At 49.1% G+C, this 18,639-nt stretch overlaps 1 protein-coding gene and 2 pseudogenes across 1 annotated transcript; 2 read left to right on the top strand and 1 right to left on the bottom strand.

The window, feature by feature from the left end:
- The first annotated feature begins 4,258 nt into the window (after positions 1-4,258).
- Positions 4,259-5,179, top strand: LOC147963619 (protein FAR1-RELATED SEQUENCE 5-like; annotated as a pseudogene).
- A 27-nt stretch (positions 5,180-5,206) lies between these two features.
- On the top strand, positions 5,207-6,448 carry LOC147963618 (protein FAR1-RELATED SEQUENCE 5-like; annotated as a pseudogene).
- Positions 6,449-7,714: 1,266 nt separating this feature from the next.
- On the bottom strand, positions 7,715-8,816 carry LOC147963617 (uncharacterized). The gene is made up of 5 exons (XM_087526944.1): positions 8,653-8,816; positions 8,377-8,575; positions 8,163-8,300; positions 7,969-8,084; positions 7,715-7,901 (listed from the first exon to the last, which is right to left on the bottom strand). Exons 1-5 carry the CDS (start codon positions 8,814-8,816, stop codon positions 7,715-7,717), a joined length of 804 nt encoding a protein of 267 aa, XP_087383070.1.
- Between the last annotated feature and the right edge of the window lie 9,823 nt (positions 8,817-18,639).

The raw sequence follows: 18,639 nt of genomic DNA, 5'->3' as shown, positions 1-18,639 counted from the left end.
GAATTCTTCTGCAGTACTGAAATTGCTGAAATATTTTGGCCGAAACGTAATTATTTAAGTGTAAATTCAGTGAATTTCATCAAAACCTCACTGAAAGTGAAAACCATGGCAACAACTATGTTCAGAGGATCTCCATCCAGCTTAATAAATGAAATCGCTTTTAAGCACACAAAAAAAGAAAAGAAGAAGAGTGCATCCCCGCGTGGTTCTGACTGTGTGAAACACAGCAAGCAGAGACACCTATTCCAGTTTTGTCAACAAGGACAAATTTTGCTCTACACGCAGGAGGTCTTTGACGGAATTCAAATCCAAGCACCTATTCAACTCGCGGCCGGGCTTGACCACAAAAGCATCAATATGCACCAAATCAATGATCGCCCTGATTGCATGGCAAATATGGCTGGAACGAAATGCATACACATTCAAAGGAAAATTGCCAGTGTGAGCCACACCACCGAGGCCTGCCGCTGCGACATGGAACAAAGGAGGATTGCAGGGGCAAAATGTATAGAGCACCCTTTTGGGAACATGCCGTGAGGAGCTGCGCACAAGATCGTTAGCCAGCTTAGGAATGGTACTAGGCTGGCTATAATTTTTGCCTCTCTTCCACTCCCCTGATCACTTGATCAACATTGTTTTGTCGCCCTCTATCTGCTAAATCGATGAAATGCCAGCTATAGCTGGATCTTCCAAAAAAAAAAACCTGTTAGCAGCGGTATCTTCTTCTCTTAAGGCAAGCACAAAAACAAATGCTCGCAGGTAAGCAGATGCTCCTGAAGCACAAACACAATGCTCTCAGGTAAACAACGCACAAACAAAATTGGGCTGGAAGAAAACGCATGACAAACTGGGTCTGCTCGTAAACCTCACTACTGGGGCAGCGCACGACCTCGCACAATGCACCACAGTGCTCGTCGCGACGCAAGGCAGCAGCGAGATGCCGTTAAAGCATACAAAGAGTTCAAATCTAACAACAACAACTACTACTACTACTACTATCACCATTGGTAAATTATTCTCATCCATCCAGCAACACGCACAGGCATGGCATGCATGCATAGGTACACTTGTTCCCCACCACCTCCCTCCTCCCCAGCCGCCGCCGGCGCGTGCCGCCGGGCAAGGCCCGCGTGGTGCCGGCGGCGGTGGATTTCTCTCTGGCGGCGGGCGGCTCCTCGGCGCTCTGGATCTGCGTGTGGCGGCGGCTGCATGGGGAAAGCTCCTCGGTTCATGGCTGCACGGGGCAACGATGCAGCTCCACTTCCTGCATGGGCGTCCTGCTGCGGCGACTTGATGGTCGGGCGGCACAACTCTCTCGCGACCGTAAGACTGCCCTCTGCTGGATGGGCGCCTTCGTGCGACGCCGGCTTGTCTCTTCTTGTGGCTTGGCTCCGGCTTGCTGCAGGGCGTGGAGGCAACGAGGTCGCGGGCTCCAGCGACTCTGGATCATGGTCTGTTCATGACCGATCCGGCGTGGTTGTTCAATTCAGATCTGGACGGCTTGGTGGTGGTGATCCAGATTCGATCGGTCGAGTGGGATGACTGCAGACTGTGTTGTAGTGACCTCTTGCGGCTCCACGGTGATGGTGGTCACCGAGGGATCTTCGGGAGGGTTAATCTCTCTATGTCCAATGGTTGACTTCGGTGGTGAGATGCAAACTATAGACGTCGGTTTGACGCAGAGTAATGGTTGTGCAGTGGCGGCGGTCATCGTATGTAGCTGCTGGGATTACGGAAAAGTGGCGGCGACAACACTTGAGTGACTTCGAAGGTGGTGCTGTGAGCACCCGGTCGCGAGATCCGGGGTAAAAGCCTAGGTTGACCTGAGCTGGTTATACCTGGCAATGGCGATGTTTTTTTTACGTCATTATCTTGTTGAAGGCATTGCTCGGATATGCTTGATCTGATTCTTCAGGGTGAAAACCTAGATTCAGGTCTTGGTGGTTGGATCCGGTGACGGCAACACTTGAGTGTTGCTCCCTTTTTGAAGGCGATACTGTTGAAGAACCTCGTCGTCTGTGTGATGTCATGAGATGGTTGGTGCGGATATGGTCGTTGATATAGTTTGCCGATCGTGGATCTGGTCGCTTCGGGTTTTTCTTTTACTCGCCTACACATAGCTTTGGTCTTATATGACTTTGCTATCTGGCGTGTTTTTTGGTGCGCGTGTGTTGGTGTTGGCTGTGTGCATCCTAGCTATGCAGAGGCCGGGTGTGTGCCTTTTGGGTTTGTATCCTCTTGATGCTCCTCTTTAAGCTAATAAAATTCACCCTTTATCGAAAAGATGACTTGTTCCTAGTTAAGAGGCTTCCACTCATCAACCATCTTCGGCTGCTGTTACTTCTCCTTGAGCTTCATCACAGGCTGATGCTGTGCTCCTTTGGGCAAAGGATGGCCCTGGCCCTGGCCGCGACCGTGATATTTCCACTGCAAAACACGCAGTACAAATTCAAAAGAGAGACCAGCGGCAGGAATCAATGATACGAGGTGTTTCCTAACAAGCAGGAGCTATGAATGGCCAAAGATGGATGGTCAGACCGGCTGCTCCTTGAGGTGCTGTCCTCGATCTGATGATTGTTAGGGAAGAACTCGTTAAACCGATGGATGAGCTTGGGTTGTCCTTCTAACACGGCCTTTATTGAGCTGGCTGCAAAATCAATTCTGCAAAACTAACAGGATTCAACTTCGGTCGATCACAACACAAAAACAGGAAGAAACGGTAAATTGTTGTTAATGCTACTGCTTATGTATGACATACGTCCAGTTCTTGAAATTGCGTAGGAACCAGAGGAACAGCTCGAGCTTGACAGGTTGGTCCGCCAAGCTGTCCTTCACATAGCTGACGTATTGCATCCAGTTACCACTAGACAACACAGAACGTCGGTCTTGGGTAGTAACCAGCCTGTGGCAATGCAGTGGTTCCGTAGGCTCGTATGACAAGCTCCTCTCAGTCACCCTACACAACCAAGGTCCAAGGGGATCAAACGGGGAACACCATGAAGAATAGAAGGAAAATAAAAGCAGACTGGTAACAGCTTGTAATCATCAGAAGAGGTCTGCTTCGGTACACCGCCCCCCCCCCCCCCCCCCCCCCCCCGCTTAACGTATAAGGGCATTTTAGGCATACGGTGCTTAACGTATCCCGCGCCATATGCGGCGTGGCCATACAGGTAGAGCCGAGCGCACGGCTCGATCTGATACGGCCGCTCGCAACTACCCTCTCCCCTTCGCGCAAAAAAAAAACACGACCTGCGCTGATCACGCGGCCCATTGCAACGTCGCCCCGCCCCGCCGATCGCCGCCCTTACCCGCCGATCGCCGCCCTTACCCGCCGATAGCCGCCTTTCCCCGCCGATCTAGACGTGATCACGCTGCCAATTCCAACGTCTTCCCGTTCGGCCGATCGCCGCCTTCTCCCCGTCTTCACCCGGGATCTGGCCGGCGCGGACAGATCTTGGAGTCGCCCGCCGTACGTGATGTCGCCTCCGTGCAGGTCGTCACGGTGACGTGGCCTACGTGGACGCCGTTGCCGCCCGCAACTCCGTGATCAACCTCTCCGGGAACGTCCTCGCCGTCCGCAGCCACGCCAGGCCGGCCGAAGTGCACGTGCATGCCATGTAAGCCGTCTAGTTCGTCAAAAATTGAATCTGTAAATAATTATGTGCAATCACTTGTTAGATAAGAATTTCTCATCTGTATGATCATAGTACATTTAATTTGATTTAAAATTGATAGATCAATTTTTTATTATAATATTGCAGTGTTGGTTGAGAGATCATTTAATGGATAAAGAAACTGGATTTACGGATCTGTTTTTGGACACGAGTTGGGATGATAGCGATAGTGTTGATCGTACGAATGGTAATGATAGTAAAGATGATGATGATGGCAGCGACAATGAATCCTGGTCGTCGTACGATAATTTACCTGAAGAGGATTTTGAAAAGAAGGAGGAGGGTGCTTGTAGTGAAAACGTAAGTGTCATGTACATTCTTTTCGTCGGATGAAGAACCATATGGTACTTACACGTGCATATGATTTTTTTATGTGCAGGAGGATATTGACGTTCAGAACGAGGAAAATCATGGTGTTGAATCTTTCGGGGATAACATAAGCCAGGTTCGGTCCAAAATTTAAGATGTCATTGAATAATAAAAAAATGGTTATGACAACTTACACTTGCTTATGTGGAATATTTTAGGCTAACTTTGATGATTGGAGTGGTGAAGATGGATATGAGCATGAGGATGGAGCTAATATGGACATTGAGGAAGCTGAAATCCAGCAACGTGCGCTGGAGACACAGTTGAAGGTTATGGGTATGCCATTTGCATCACAATGGGAGGCTCACATGTTCTATAATAACTACGCCAAAGACCGTGGATTCAGTATCAGAAAAGATAAGGTGAAACGAGGAAAAGGACTTTCAACCACTGTTCGGTATAGGAGATACGTTTGCTCGAGGGCAGGAAAACGTCTCAGTAAATTTTTAAACCCGGAGGGCCGTACACGCAGGTTAAGACCAGAGACTCGTTGCGAGTGTGGCGCACATTTAGTCGTGAAGTTGGACAAAGGACGTGGAGTTCGGTTCGTGGCAGCTTCTATGGATGATCACAACCATTTGTTGGCTAGACCAGATGAGGTGGTATTTCTGCGGTCACATCGAGTGATGGGAGATCACCAAATAGCTGAGATCTTGGCGATGGAAGGAGCTGGGATCAGAAAGCATATCATCGTTGACAACTTCATTAGCAGGTATGGCTCGTATGATAAGTGTGGGTTTCTGAGACGAGACGTGTACAATCTATGTTGCCGAGAAAAAATGAAGCTGATTGCGAAGGGTGATGCTAACACGGCAATCGGGATTATGAGGAGCAGAAAGGAGAAGGATCCAGAGTTTTTCTTTGAGTACGTGCTCGATAAGGAGGGCCGTTTGAAGAGCATGTTCTAGTGTGATGCACAGTCGCGGCGGGACTATCAATTGTATGGAGATGTGACGGTGTTCGACAGCATGTATAAGATGAACAGATATGGTATGCTGTTCATCCCCTTTGTTGGTGTAAACAATCACCGTTGCACCACAGTTTTTGGTTGTGCCATTGTGTCTGACGAGACCGAAGCGACGTACGTGTGGCTGCTTCAGACATTCCTGAAGGCCAATTGTCAGAAAAAGCCAGGGTCAATCATCACAGATGGAGACGCTGCAATGATACGAGCTATTCGGTTGGTTTTGGTTGATGTGTTGCACCGTCTCTGCTCATGGCACGTGGAAAAAAACATGCAGAAGCACCTTAATTACAAATCACTAAGTGAGTTCAGGGCACTCTTGTACTACTCCACCTCTCCAGCCAACTTTGAGGCGAGATGGCACGCTTTCGTCCGTAAATGGAAGACTGATAAAACAGAAGAGTGGCTGAGTAGGATGTACATGAAGAGGAGTCTGTGGGCAGCATCATATCTGTCAGATGGTTTTTTTCTGGGTATGCGCAGTAATCAAAGGAGTGAAAGTCTTAACTCTTGTCTTCACCTGCACTTGGACGGCGGTATGACTATTGTTGACCTAGTTGTGCATTATGAGAATTGCATAGTCCGACTACGTGAGAACGAGGCGCATGATGACTGTGTTTCAAATCAGTCATTGCCACCATCAGTCACAGAATATAAGGATATTGAGAAGCATGCCGCCGAAGTATTCACTCATTCCAATTTTTATATTCTTCAACAAGATCTGAAGAAGATGGGAGAACTTGAGATTTTTGAGACGCTAGTGGGAGTTGACTGCCACACCTTCATCGTGACATGGAGAAATAACCGGAAATTTTAGTTCAGCGTGAATTATCGAGCTGAAAACTCTGAGAATACGATAGACTGCAATTGTGAACGAATGCTTCAGAAAGGATTGCCTTGCAAACACATTCTGTATGTGTTGGTTCATCTTTAAAAATCTAAAATACCTAAGTGTTGCATCCTTAAGAGGATGTCGAAAGTTGCGAGAGGTGGGCTGCCTGCACAGCGAAAGAGCGACTTGTTTGGCTGGGGTTGGACAGGGGCAGAGCAGCGTGCTCGCTATAGTCAACTTAGTATAATAGGAGCTGAAGCTTTTCATGTTGCTTCAAATGATCCATTCGTCTATGATGAGTTGATGCAGTGTCTGTAGAATATAATAGCGAAGAAAAAGGTCCCTGATGATGATGCTGTTGGTAGTACAAGAAATGTGCATGAGGATCCACGTCAGCCGGAACAACATGTTAATGTCATAGGTGATCCCGTGAAAGTTTCCACGAAGGGCGCCCCTAAACAGAGCAGGACAGGGCGGGCAAAGAAAGATCCAAATGTTACAAAGAATGGAAGACCAAAATCATTTTCTGAGAAAAAACCCGGTCCTCTTTGTGGCATTTGTAAGAAAGAGGGCCATAGACGGCAAACGTGCCCTGAGAATGAAAAGTAAGTTTTTCATTTTTTCAAATATTTTTTGGTTTTGTCTTCACAATTGTCTGATTATTTGTTTACAATTTGTTATGTAGGAACCGGGCATAAAGATGAAGTACTCATAATCAGTTGAAGGCACTGGCAATTTCAATTTATTTGTTTAAGAATAAGAGACATGGCACTTTGAGTTTATTCTTTAAACCACCTTGTTTGATGAAAGTCGTTAGCACTTTCAGTTTATTTGTTTAAGAATAATAGACATGGCACTTTGAGTTAATGTTTATGCCACCTTGTTCAATGTTATGAGACATGCGATTTATATTATTATGTGTGAAACATATTATATTTGTATGAATGTGTTACTGCTGTAATGACATAGTAAACTTATGAAGATCTTTAAACTGTAATGTATGTGACAATTGTTTTGTAAAAAAAAAGCCCCAGCCGTGGCCGGGCGCGCGCGCGGATGGTAAACTACTACGCCTTCTGGCGAGGCCTTTCGGCCGCCGAGCGGGGAGGCCACGGCGCACAGCAGGGCATCATGTTCTGTAGCGAGCTTGTGAGAAGGCGAAGACGCGGGTATGTAAACCGGTCGGCGCGTCTCTCCGCGGGCGAGGTGGGACTAAACCTACTCGGCACAAAGCGCCAGCGTCCGTATCCGCACACGAAAAGGATCGGCCCACGCGCCCGACGCGCGTCGTTTATGGGCCGACAGATCGCCATATTCCCCCTCGGGATCGTTGCATGTGTGCCGCTGGCTGGGCGGGACGAGACGTGTGCCACCCGGTGCGCAGCTGGTCGGTCGGCCGGCTGCTGGGCCAGCAGACCCACCCCGTGGCGCAGGACGAATGGCGCCAGCCCGCACTACCTGCACTGCGCGGGCCCGCCACTGGCTCGGCTGTCGGCCACCGCACGGGCTGGAATATTCGTCAGACCGATTGCCGCTGCTGCCACCAGAATCGACGTGAGAAATTGTGCAGCTTTTATCCACATCGCACCAACTCAGGACGGCGGGCATATTTTTTAATAAAAAAATGACCGCCGCGAGTAGGAACAACAACAACAGTACATGTAATATCGCAGAGGCAAATTGATACATTTTAGGACAGAAAAAATATTACTTTCCCACACGCATTTAAATTTTTAGTGTCTCACGAAAGCAATAAATAAAACGTGAAAAATTATCGAAAACTATCCCAGTGCCATGTCGCATTACAATCGATCACAGTATCCAACAACGGTAGGGAAACCTTCTATGGGACTAAAACCCTACCAATGCTAATACCTACTCCTTCTCCATGATTTTAACAATTTTCATCTTCACTTTCTCTAATCTGTTGACCTCAGAAAAAATGATTTCCGCGACAATACGCGGCCTTGACTCATTAATCTCTTGCTGGTCAAATTCATGTGTCCAGCGATCTCCGTCCCAGTATTTTATGCACCACATCACAAAAAGTCCACAAGACACTCTGCAATAAACATGTGTGTGATCAGCTTAGGATATAACATGCACTTTCTTGTATTCATTTAACTTACCCATCATGTTGTCTCGGCATTTTATACTCATTAATTGGCCACGATGAGACATCTGGAAATTTTTTTGATTCAAGAGTAGAGTTGGTCTCCATAATATCTTTAGAAATTTCAACTCTCTGAAACAAATTAACAAACCAGAATTTAATGTATGACTCAATAATGTTTTGAATGGGAGTGTGACAATTATAGCGTACCAGGGTGGCAATCATATTGCGAATTCTTTTGCTTATTGCGCCTTTAGAATTTGAGTCAAGAACATGAAACTCCTCCTTGACGGTGTGCATCACTATGGTTATCCAATGATTATTATTAACGTGCATAGGAAAATACGCCTATATAGTAAGCAAATGATGTTAGTGCAATTAAATAATAATGACTAACAAAAACAAATAAATATGAAAGGAATACCTTGTCCCGTCTGAAATACTCATCCATTACTCTTGCGAGGACTTTTGCTTTCTTTGTAACATGTTCAGAATCCAAATCATTAATTGACTTGGTCTTTCCCCTAGCCCTACCCAACATAAATTTGGGGAACCACGTTGTTGATATGAAACGATCAAAGAAATCACGGTGTTGTAAGTGTTTACAATATGCATTGATTATGTGCATACATAAACAAAAAATGAGGTCAACTTGTGAAGTATAAATGAGAGTTTTGTTAAAACCAAACTCATACTTACAGCGCCATTCAACCATTTAAAAGTCAGGACATCGTGAAGCATAGCTGGCGTGCATATGTCCCCATCTGGTGGCGGCATATCGACCACGGTTCGGTGTGCATGCTTCTTTGTCGATGCGAGAGTCTCAACAAAAACTCTGGCTGCCTCTATGTGATCCGGAGTCATATTAAGGGAACTTGCTAGAATTGAATGTGGTGACGATGCAAACAGATCTAAAACAATGCAGCTACATTCGTTAAAAATAATAAAAAATTTACATAACGCGTGAACGAATTATAAAGTAGTACTTGACTTACTTTTTTTTAACACGTTTGTTCCGGGTAATGAGAAGGTCGTACGGGGATAGACAATATTTCGACGGATTTCGTTTGCGTTTACCTTCATTGTCCTCGCTGCCTTCACCATTACCTATGTTGCTCTTTGCGGGGAAACTCTCAGACATGTCTTCAGACTTTGTTGGTGACAAACCACCCATACACTCACCAGAAATATCAGCATTCTGCGGGGTTCGGGACATATACGAAAAGTCTTTTGTACGTACAGTTGATGACGAACATGGAGACTTTCCATTATCCTCTATAATGAAAGGATCAGTAGCGTCACCTTTACCCGGTGTCGTCGCCGGAGCACCCGTGTCATCAACGGGCACGTAGGAATCATTGAAACCCGTGAAAGATGTTACTACCTCCACGTCGGTAGGTGAATCAATATCTGGCCAATATTTTGATGACTTGTACTTGCCATTCTCCATCCCAACTTCTTCACCTACATTATCAAATTCTTCATTGGTGTCCCTCTTATTGGGTTTGTACAGCACACCTTCCGTGTTCAACTTTTCCATTACCATCTACAAACACAAATGAAACATGATAAGTACTTGAACAACTAAAACATGTTTAATATAAATTTTATATTACCTGTGCACATCTTTCGGGTATATTGAGAACCTCCTTGTGAAGCAGCTTTATGTATGTCATCACACGGTCCATACTGTTAGTCGTGTTCGATGAAACCCCTGACGTGCTTGGCTTTCTACTCCTGCCACCACCTTTCTGTTTAGGTTTCTTCGTTTCTTCATCTGGGACAGTCCCTTCACGTGCTATCTTAGCACGTCTGTACTCTTTGCTAACGCAGTTTTCAAGCTGTACAACAAAAAAAATAAAAAAAATAACAACTATAGTTAATTACTATGTGCAACCAATAAGAACTATACTCATTGACTTACATTGCCGGTGCCACGCCCGTGCATGTTGTCATAGTCGTCTCTCTTTTTCCCTTCCGTTTCTGGCTAGTTAACCATTAGTGGGTATTCACGAGACAAAGGATCAAATGTATCCACACCTATTGGCTCAACTTTTTCCCAGTATATATACTGCATGATAGTAAACACAACTAGTCAGACACATATATCACATTAAATTATATATACATACAACTATTATGAAATGACTTGTACCTGAAGAAGAGCCAAGTTCCCGATAGGCCACTTGAATTTTTCAAGATCTTCGACCGATTTTTTAATAGCATCCATGCACACCTCCAACGTGAAATTGTTCCAATTGTATGACTTGATAGCGTTCACATCCTCCACCATTTTGTAATAACGATAAGAAACAAACTTGGTGGATTGTGGTGCTAAGACTGTACCCATAAGAACCAGTACGGCCCTTCTCACAAAATCATCATCATATGACTGAGTATCAACAATATTTTTTATCAACTCATCGATGAGGATTAGGCCTGTTCTTTTGTCTAGAAACCGATTCGGAACAATTTTTTTGGCATCTAGTTGTACTGTTGCTATCATGCTACTGACATCATCACCCTCGTTACGTATCCCAAATATGTCGTAAACATCTTCATTAAGCACACTGAGGCCGTCAGTATTTGGCCGAATAATAAATCGCTTTCTAGTACTGTTATACGTTGTAATCATAAATTCCAATAAATTTTTCCTCATTTTCATGGAAGGAATTCTCAACATACAGTCCAATTTTGTGCCACGTAGCATCATGCGCTGTCTGGCTGTGAATTTTCCCACCAATTCGCACCACTTCTCAACCGAGCAGTACACATCTCCTAATTCTTGCATTCTAAATAAGATGCCAGTTAGCTAACTAGTTACGAGATTCAAAAAAGATTACGTACGGTTCAATACCATACCTTCCGGCGTCTCGTCGAGCACCGGCAGCCACCGTTGCCAAACCCCACCCGGTGTGGGTTAGTCCTGGCAGCCGCGCGCCCTCTGCCCACACGAGCGCGCTGGCCGACGGCCCGTCCTAGGGTTTAGGGTGCCGGCGCATTTGCCGAGACGGCATGGCCGGGCCTGAGATCCAAGTCGCGCGCGCAGATGACAGAAGGGAGTTTGGACGGCCACGGCGGTGCGACCGTCGGATCGGGGACGGGTGAGGAGGTGCGTGGAGGCGGCGGGGCTAGGCGGTCCTGGGGCGAGGTAATGGCAGCTTTGTTTCCATGCCATGCACGCACGTACGGCGTCATAGACGTGGTCACGACAGAGTGGGCCACTTGGCCCGTCCCGTAAAACTACCGCCGGTTGGCCCACGATGCATTTATTAAAAACATGCATTGTAGTTCAATACCACATCGCTAAGCCGGCGCACCGTATGAATTTCCTATGGCTTTCTCCATGAAACGCACCGAAAACACTGACCGGATGTGACGCAACGTGCGTTTGGTGTCCGACGTCATTCAAATCTTGCGTGGGGCCCTAAGATGGGCATGCCCACTGCCTCCCAAAATTTGGTGACGTTTCGTGCAGGCCACCTCGTACCACCAATCCAACCGACACTGATCGGATGTGAACGATGTCAGCCCCGTACTGTGTTCTCTTTTCGGACTCAGCCGGTGGACCCCAAACTTTTTGCACACGCACTCATCGACAGGTCCATCATGCTGCAAGTTTTCATAATTTTCCGACACCGTATGAATTTCCTATGGTTTCCTCCGTGAAACGCACCAAAAACACTGACCGGGCGTGACACAACGTGCGTTTGGTGTCCGACGTCGTTCAAATCTTGCGTGGGGCCCTAAGATGGGCATGCCCACTGCCTCCCAAAATTTGGTGACGTTTCGTGCATGCCACCTCGTACCACTAATCCAACCGGCACTGATCGGATATGGTCGATGTCAGCCCCGTACTGCGTTCTCTTTTCGGACTCAGCCAGTGGACCCCAAACTTTTTGCACACGCACTCATCGACAGGTCCATCATGCGTGCAAGTTTTCAGAATTTTCCGACACCGTATGAATTTCCTATGGTTTCCTCCATGAAACGCACCTAAAACACTGACCGGGCGTGACGCAACGTGCGTTTGGTGTCCGACGTTGTTCAAATCTTGCGTGGGGCCCTAAGATGGGCATGCCCACTGCCTCCCAAAATTTGGTGACGTTTCGTGCATGCCACCTCGTACCACCAATCCAACCGGCACTGATCGGATATGGCCGATGTCAGCCCCGTACTGCGTTCTCTTTTCGGACTCAGCCGGTGGACCCCAAACTTTTTGCACACGCACTCATCGACAGGTCCATCATGCGTGCAACTTTTCATAATTTTCCGACACCGTATGAATTTCCTATGGTTTCCTCCGTGAAACGCACCGAAAACACTGACCGGGCGTGACGCAACGTGCGTTTGGTGTCCGACGTCGTTCAAATCTTGCGTGGGGCCCTAAGATGGGCATGCCCACTGCCTCCGAAAATTTGGTGACGTTTCGTGCATGCCACCTCGTACCACCAATCCAACCGGCACTGATCGGATATGGCCGATGTCAGCCCCGTACTGCGTTCTCTTTTCGGACTCAGCCGGTGGACCCCAAACTTTTTGCACATGCACTCATCGACAGGTCCATCATGCGTGCAAGTTTTCATAATTTTCCGACACCGTATGAATTTCCTATGGTTTCCTCCATGAAACGCATCGAAAACACTGACCGGGCATGACGCAACGTGCGTTTGGTGTCCGACGTCGTTCAAATCTTGCGTGGGGCCCTAAGATGGGCATGCCCACTGCCTCCCAAAATTTGGTGATGTTTCGTGCATGCCACCTCGTACCACCAATCCAACCGGCACTGATCTGATATGGCCGATGTCAGCCCCGTACTGCGTTCTCTTTTCGGACTCAGCCGGTGGACCCCAAACTTTTTGCACACGCACTCATCGACAGGTCCATCATGCGCGCAAGTCTTCATAATTTTCCGACACCGTATGAATTTCCTATGGTTTCCTCCGTGAAACGCACCGAAAACACTGACCGGGCGTGACGCAACGTGCGTTTGGTGTCCGACGTCGTTCAAATCTTGCGTGGGGCCCTAAGATGGGCATGCCCACTGCCTCCCAAAATTTGGTGACGTTTCATGCATGCCACCTCGTACCACCAATCCAACCGGCACTGATCTGATATGGCCGATGTCAGCCCCGTACTGCGTTCTCTTTTCGGACTCAGCCGGTGGACCCCAAACTTTTTGCACACGCACTCATCGACAGGTCCATCATGCGTGCAAGATTTCATAATTTTCCGACACGAATTTCCTATGTTTTCTCCATGAAACGCACCGAAAACACTGACCGGGCGTGACGCAACGTGCGTTTGGTGTCCGACGTCATTCAAATCTTGCGTGGGGCCCTAAGATGGGCATGCCCACTGCCTCCCAAAATTTGGTGACGTTTCGTGCATGCCACCTCGTACCACCAATCCAACCGGCACTGATCGGATATGAACGATGTCAGCCCCGTACTGCGTTCTCTTTTCGGACTCAGCCGGTGGACCCCAAACTTTTTGCACACGCACTCATCGACAGGTCCATCATGCGTGCAAGTTTTCATAATTTTCCGACACCGTATGAATTTCCTATGGTTTTCTCCGTGAAACGCACCGAAAACACTGACCGGGCGTGACACAACGTGCGTTTGGTGTCCGACGTCGTTCAAATCTTGCGTGGGGCCCTAAGATGGGCATGCCCACTGCCTCCCAAAATTTGGTGACGTTTCGTGCATGCCACCTCGTACCACCAATCCAACCGGCACTGATCGGATATGAACGATGTCAGCCCCGTACTGCGTTCTCTTTTGACTCAGCCGGTGGACCCCAAACTTTTTGGACACGCACCCATCGCCAGGTCCATCGTGCGTGCAAGTTTTCATAATTTTCCGGCACCGTATGAATTTCCTATGGTTTTCTTCGTGAAACGCACCGAAAACACTGGCCGGGCGTGACGCAACGTGCGTATGGTGTCAGAATTCGTTCAACTTTTGCGTGGGGCCCTAAGTCGGTCGTGGCGTCCCTCGACGAGCGAGGTGGGACTAAAAAAGCGCCCCTGCCACCTCCCCCGCGCCATGACTCATAAAAGAATAAAAAAATAGTGATGCAAAAAAAACAGCCTAACCGTGGTTGCAGGCCGCAACTGCGCGTAATCAGTGACAGTGCATGATGGCGCGCGTGGGCCGGCCCATTGACTGCGCGCGGTGCGGGGGCAGGGTCGGCGGGGGTGAGTACTAAAGTTTAGTCTCACCTCGCCCGCCGAACGACGCCGCGACCGCCTTATATACCTGCCTCCCACCTCCCATTTGAAGTCCTCTGACTCCCGCCCCGACCCGCCACTGCCCTGATTGACTGTGCTGCAGGCCGTAGCCGCGGCTAGATCGGGCCGGACCGATTACGCGCAGTTGTGGCCTGCAAGCACAGGAGGCAATTTTTTTATCATTGTTTTTTTTCTTTTTATACAATTTTCTTATAATTTTTTGGTGATAACACCACATACCACACCCCGGACGTGAAGCAATATGTTTTTAGTGTGCATGCATGATAAGTTCTCCAGAGACCGTTCGAGTATGAGTGAAAGCCTCATGCATGCGTAACCGAGCATTGATTTTCCTTGTAACGTTGAAATGCATGTTTCCGTTTATTTTTTGAAGTTGCAACATACGGTTTTTTTCAGATAAGCCATTTCGAGTTCATTCATAATTCAAACTACCTTACATAGCACTAAACATAAACGAGCACTGCTCTTACATAACTTAGACCGAAATTTGAAAAAAAAACCCTAAAAGTAGACTACTCCTCGTCGCTGGCGCCGGTGAGGTCGACGACCGGCGCCATACCGCCGGCCCCTCCTTCGCCGCCGTCGTCGCCACCGTCGTCGTCGTCGTCGTCGTCGTCGTCGCTGAAATCCCACCAGTTGTCCTCCCGCGCCTGCTGCTCCTGCACCGCCGCTATGGCCGCCAGCCGCTCTCGTTCCTCACGAGTGGCTGCCGCCGCCTCCTCTGCTGACTGGGCCAGCACCGCAAGTAGCCCTGGCGTGTCGTCGGGGTCTCCGTCTTGCGCGAGGGCGGCCTGCGCCGGCGGGATCTCGACCAGCGCCGAGTCAGGGGGCGCCTGCTGTGCCGGGGCAGTGGGGGCGGCTGGAGGTGGGCCGTGGCGACGTCGACCACGGGAAGAGCCGGCCTCGCCGGTAATGTCTCCGACGGCGCCGCCGGCCGCCGCGTCCCTGAACGCGCCGAGGACGACGTCGAAGTTCTTCCCCCGCCAGAACCTGCGCCGGGCCCTGCGGTTGTAGCGGCCGCCAGGGAACGCGCGGAGCTGCTGCCTCGTCGGCGGCGGGCCCATGGTGGGGATGCCGTCCGCCCCGATCCGCCACGGCCGCGGCACTTTGGCTGCCGGCGGCACCATCAGGCCGTACCGGGCCAGATCCTCCGTGTCGCCGACGGTGAGGCTCAGCGGCCAAACACCGGTCGGCCACGCGCCCTCGTCGGAGTCACTAGAAGACATCGCCGGCGAGGAGAGGGAGATGGGCGGGCGAGGAGAGGAAGAGAGATGGGCGGGGCGAGGGAGATGGCACGGCCTGCTCAGGGCTGGCGCTGCCTTTTATAGACGGCGGGGGGAGGGGTGGTGGGCGGCCGAGCCGTCGGTGGCGCGCGCCCCGAGGGAGAGGCGGGCGGTTGGCGGCACGCACGGCAGCGGTGGCGTGTGAAAGCGAGGCAGCGGCGGCGTGTGAAGGCGCGACGCGGCAGCCGAGGCATCGCTGGCGTGGGAAGGCGGCGCGACGCGGCAGGCGAGGCATTGGTGGCGTTGGAAGGCGCGGGGACGGCACGCGCGGCAGTCGAAGCGCTGGTGGCGTCTGAAGGCGGGCGGGCGGTCGCCGCAGCGGCGGCAACCGACCGGTCGCGTCAGCTGCCGGCGGCGGAAGGGGCCCGGTCGCCGCACGCGCGGCAATGGAGGGCACGGACTACCACGCCAGAAGGCTGGCGCCAGGAGATCGGCCGCGAGCAGTCAGCGCCGCAATTAGTGCGCCGCTAACTGCATGACCGCGCCACGACCACACGTACGCCCCCACCGACTGCATTTGACTTTGTGGGCCCATCGATGCTAACGGCTCGGCTCGGCTCGCGTCCTCACGGCTGCCATGCGGCTCGGCTCGTGCGGCAGCCCCGTATACACAGGCGCGCGGGGGGTATCGGCGTGGACGCGCGGTGGGGCGGGGGGGGGGGGATTTTTTACATAAGACGATCATGCCCCTGACAGCGAAGGGGTATCGACAGATCTCAGCCCTTGATGTGTTTAAGGAGGGTGTACCGAAGCATACGCCTCATCAGAATTCACGAGAATAAAAATATATCAGCTTGCGCAAGAAAATTGGAAGAAAGAATACCCAGAAAACCACAATTCTAATGTGCATTATGCTTCTTTGTATAACGATATCTAGAAAAAACTGTGCTTGCTGCTTGCTTACTCTCTACAACAAGGTACATATCTAGAGATACGATATATCACGAACATTGACTTTTGAGAGAACTAGACATTATCAGTTGGGCTTGCTAATGTTTTTGATTCACATATCTTCCTACTCATGGCAGAAGTACGCCTGAGTTTAGTTTGCCAGTATGTTCCAGTTGTTCATTATCAAAAACGAAAGAATAATTTAAGAGCCCAATGCACATTAAGGGCGCAGTGTTTCCAAGAGCTTATGTTGCATGTATGAAAGATTGTGTGTGGCATTAGATGGCAGGTTGTGCTGCATGTAATTATATGTCAAAATTCACCAGATGTTACCACTTATTTGACAGGCACTATCTAACAAAGGTCTAAATTTTCATAGTCGACTATGGCCAAATACGTGCTCTACATGCCACTGTAAAAAATAAACATTGCAGCAGGAGTTAAGTATTTACCCATTGCTTTCCATGTGGCTTTTGCTGTTGGCGACCTGGGCGTTACGAACATCTCTCTTCCTCTTGATGTTCCAGAGAGGCTTTTGAACTGCATTATTCATTGTTTCCACATCACGTCCACTCTGCTCATCCTCGTCCCCATCCTCATCATGCTCATCGCTTTTACTCTGCCCATCATCATCGTCACTTCGATTCTGCTGATTAGCATTCTCATGACTTCCACTCTGTTTGTCACCATCCTCATCACTTCCACTCTGTTCGTCACCATCCTCATCACTTCCATTCTGCTCATCATCATCCGCATCAGTAACACTATGGGCATCATCCTAATTAACAAATAGATTAATTAGTTAAAGCCCACAAAAACAAAAGCCATAAGAGACTAACAAAATGCGAGTTATTTACTCAAAACCACCACACTTGGGGCTAGGGTAACCGGTCGGTACCACATTTAAGCCATGTCACAAAAAAAAACAACTGTGGGACTAATTGGTACCGCGGAGCACTGACTGGCCGTTTTAGCCGCAGAAACAGTGAAACCGACAGGTCGGGCCCACCTGTCGGGTCGACGTGGCGCGGGCTGACGGACGCCGTTAGACGGAGGGGGACGGCCGTTTCCGCGTCCGTGTATTAGGTCATGCCCCTTCCGTTTCGTCCTCCAATCCCCGATTCAGTTCCCCCCCCCCTCCCGCGCGTTCCTCCCGCTCTGCTCATGGCGACCAGCTCCGGCGGCGGCTATGGCGGAGAAGGTCTCGACGGCTCCGGCGGCGGTGGTCGTTCTTCCGGTGGCCGCCGCCCGCAATGCGACCCGTTGGCAAGTTGGGCCCCAACCCCGATGGCGATTCGCACTCGATGGCGGATTGGGGAAAAGCTGTCCTGCCGCCACCGTCGCAGCATGCGGAGGAGGCAGAGAAGGATGTTGCGGACGCGGATAAGGCGTCGGCGGCGGCTGATTCGTTGGGGGAGGAAGTACCCCCCGGGCATCCATCTCCACCCAGGTAAATCTCAGTGCAAAAACCTAGGGTTAGGGTTCTAGCAATACTGCTTAGTTAGAGTACTCACTTAGTTAGGATGCCTAGGGTTACTTCTAGCAATACTGCTTCGTTGGGGGAGGAAGCTCCTATGCCTAGATGAAGTTTTTTCTTTGTTTTTTTCCTGAATTACTAAATGTATCATAGTTTATTCCGCATTTGTTGGCTCTTGTGGCATAGATCTTATTGTTGTTACTTTGTTTTATATGTGAATATGTCATAGTTTTTATTGTGGCACTCAAAATGTCATGGTCATGAATTTGATTTGTGTTCTGTAGGCTTGAAAATGTTACTGAAAATGTCATGGTCATTAATATGTTTTAATATGTTTTGTGTTCTGTAGGCCTGAGGAGCCATGGTCCATTATATTTTTAGTTTCCTTCTAAAGATGCTGCCAAAAAATATGCCCTTGTGAAGATGTATGAGAGAGACATCACTTATGGCAGTTTGCTTAATGTGATGGTCAGAAATGGATATGGAAGTGATGACAGTATTTGCTACTTGAGGAAGTATTGCACAGGGCTGCAAGGGATTACTTTCGTCAGAAACAACACTGAAGTGGATGTGATGATCAAGCAGTTTAAAAGCAGTCAGACACTGTGTTTGTATGTTAAAGATGGGAAATTAGATATAAAGCAAGCACCAGTTAACAAAAGTGCAGAAGATGAAGAAGTGGACCCAGATGAAACAATTGAAGATTTAACAGTGGACCCACCAGTTGTATTTGCTGTTAATGAGTCAGGTGTTGTGCACAAAACAAACACTGATCATGTT

The sequence above is a fragment of the Triticum urartu genome, chromosome 6A (genome assembly GCF_056163025.1).
Source record: "Triticum urartu cultivar PI428250 chromosome 6A, HENAU_Tu73, whole genome shotgun sequence".
NCBI classification, from domain to species: domain Eukaryota; kingdom Viridiplantae; phylum Streptophyta; class Magnoliopsida; order Poales; family Poaceae; genus Triticum; species Triticum urartu.
This window is presented reverse-complemented; position numbering and strand designations above follow the sequence as displayed.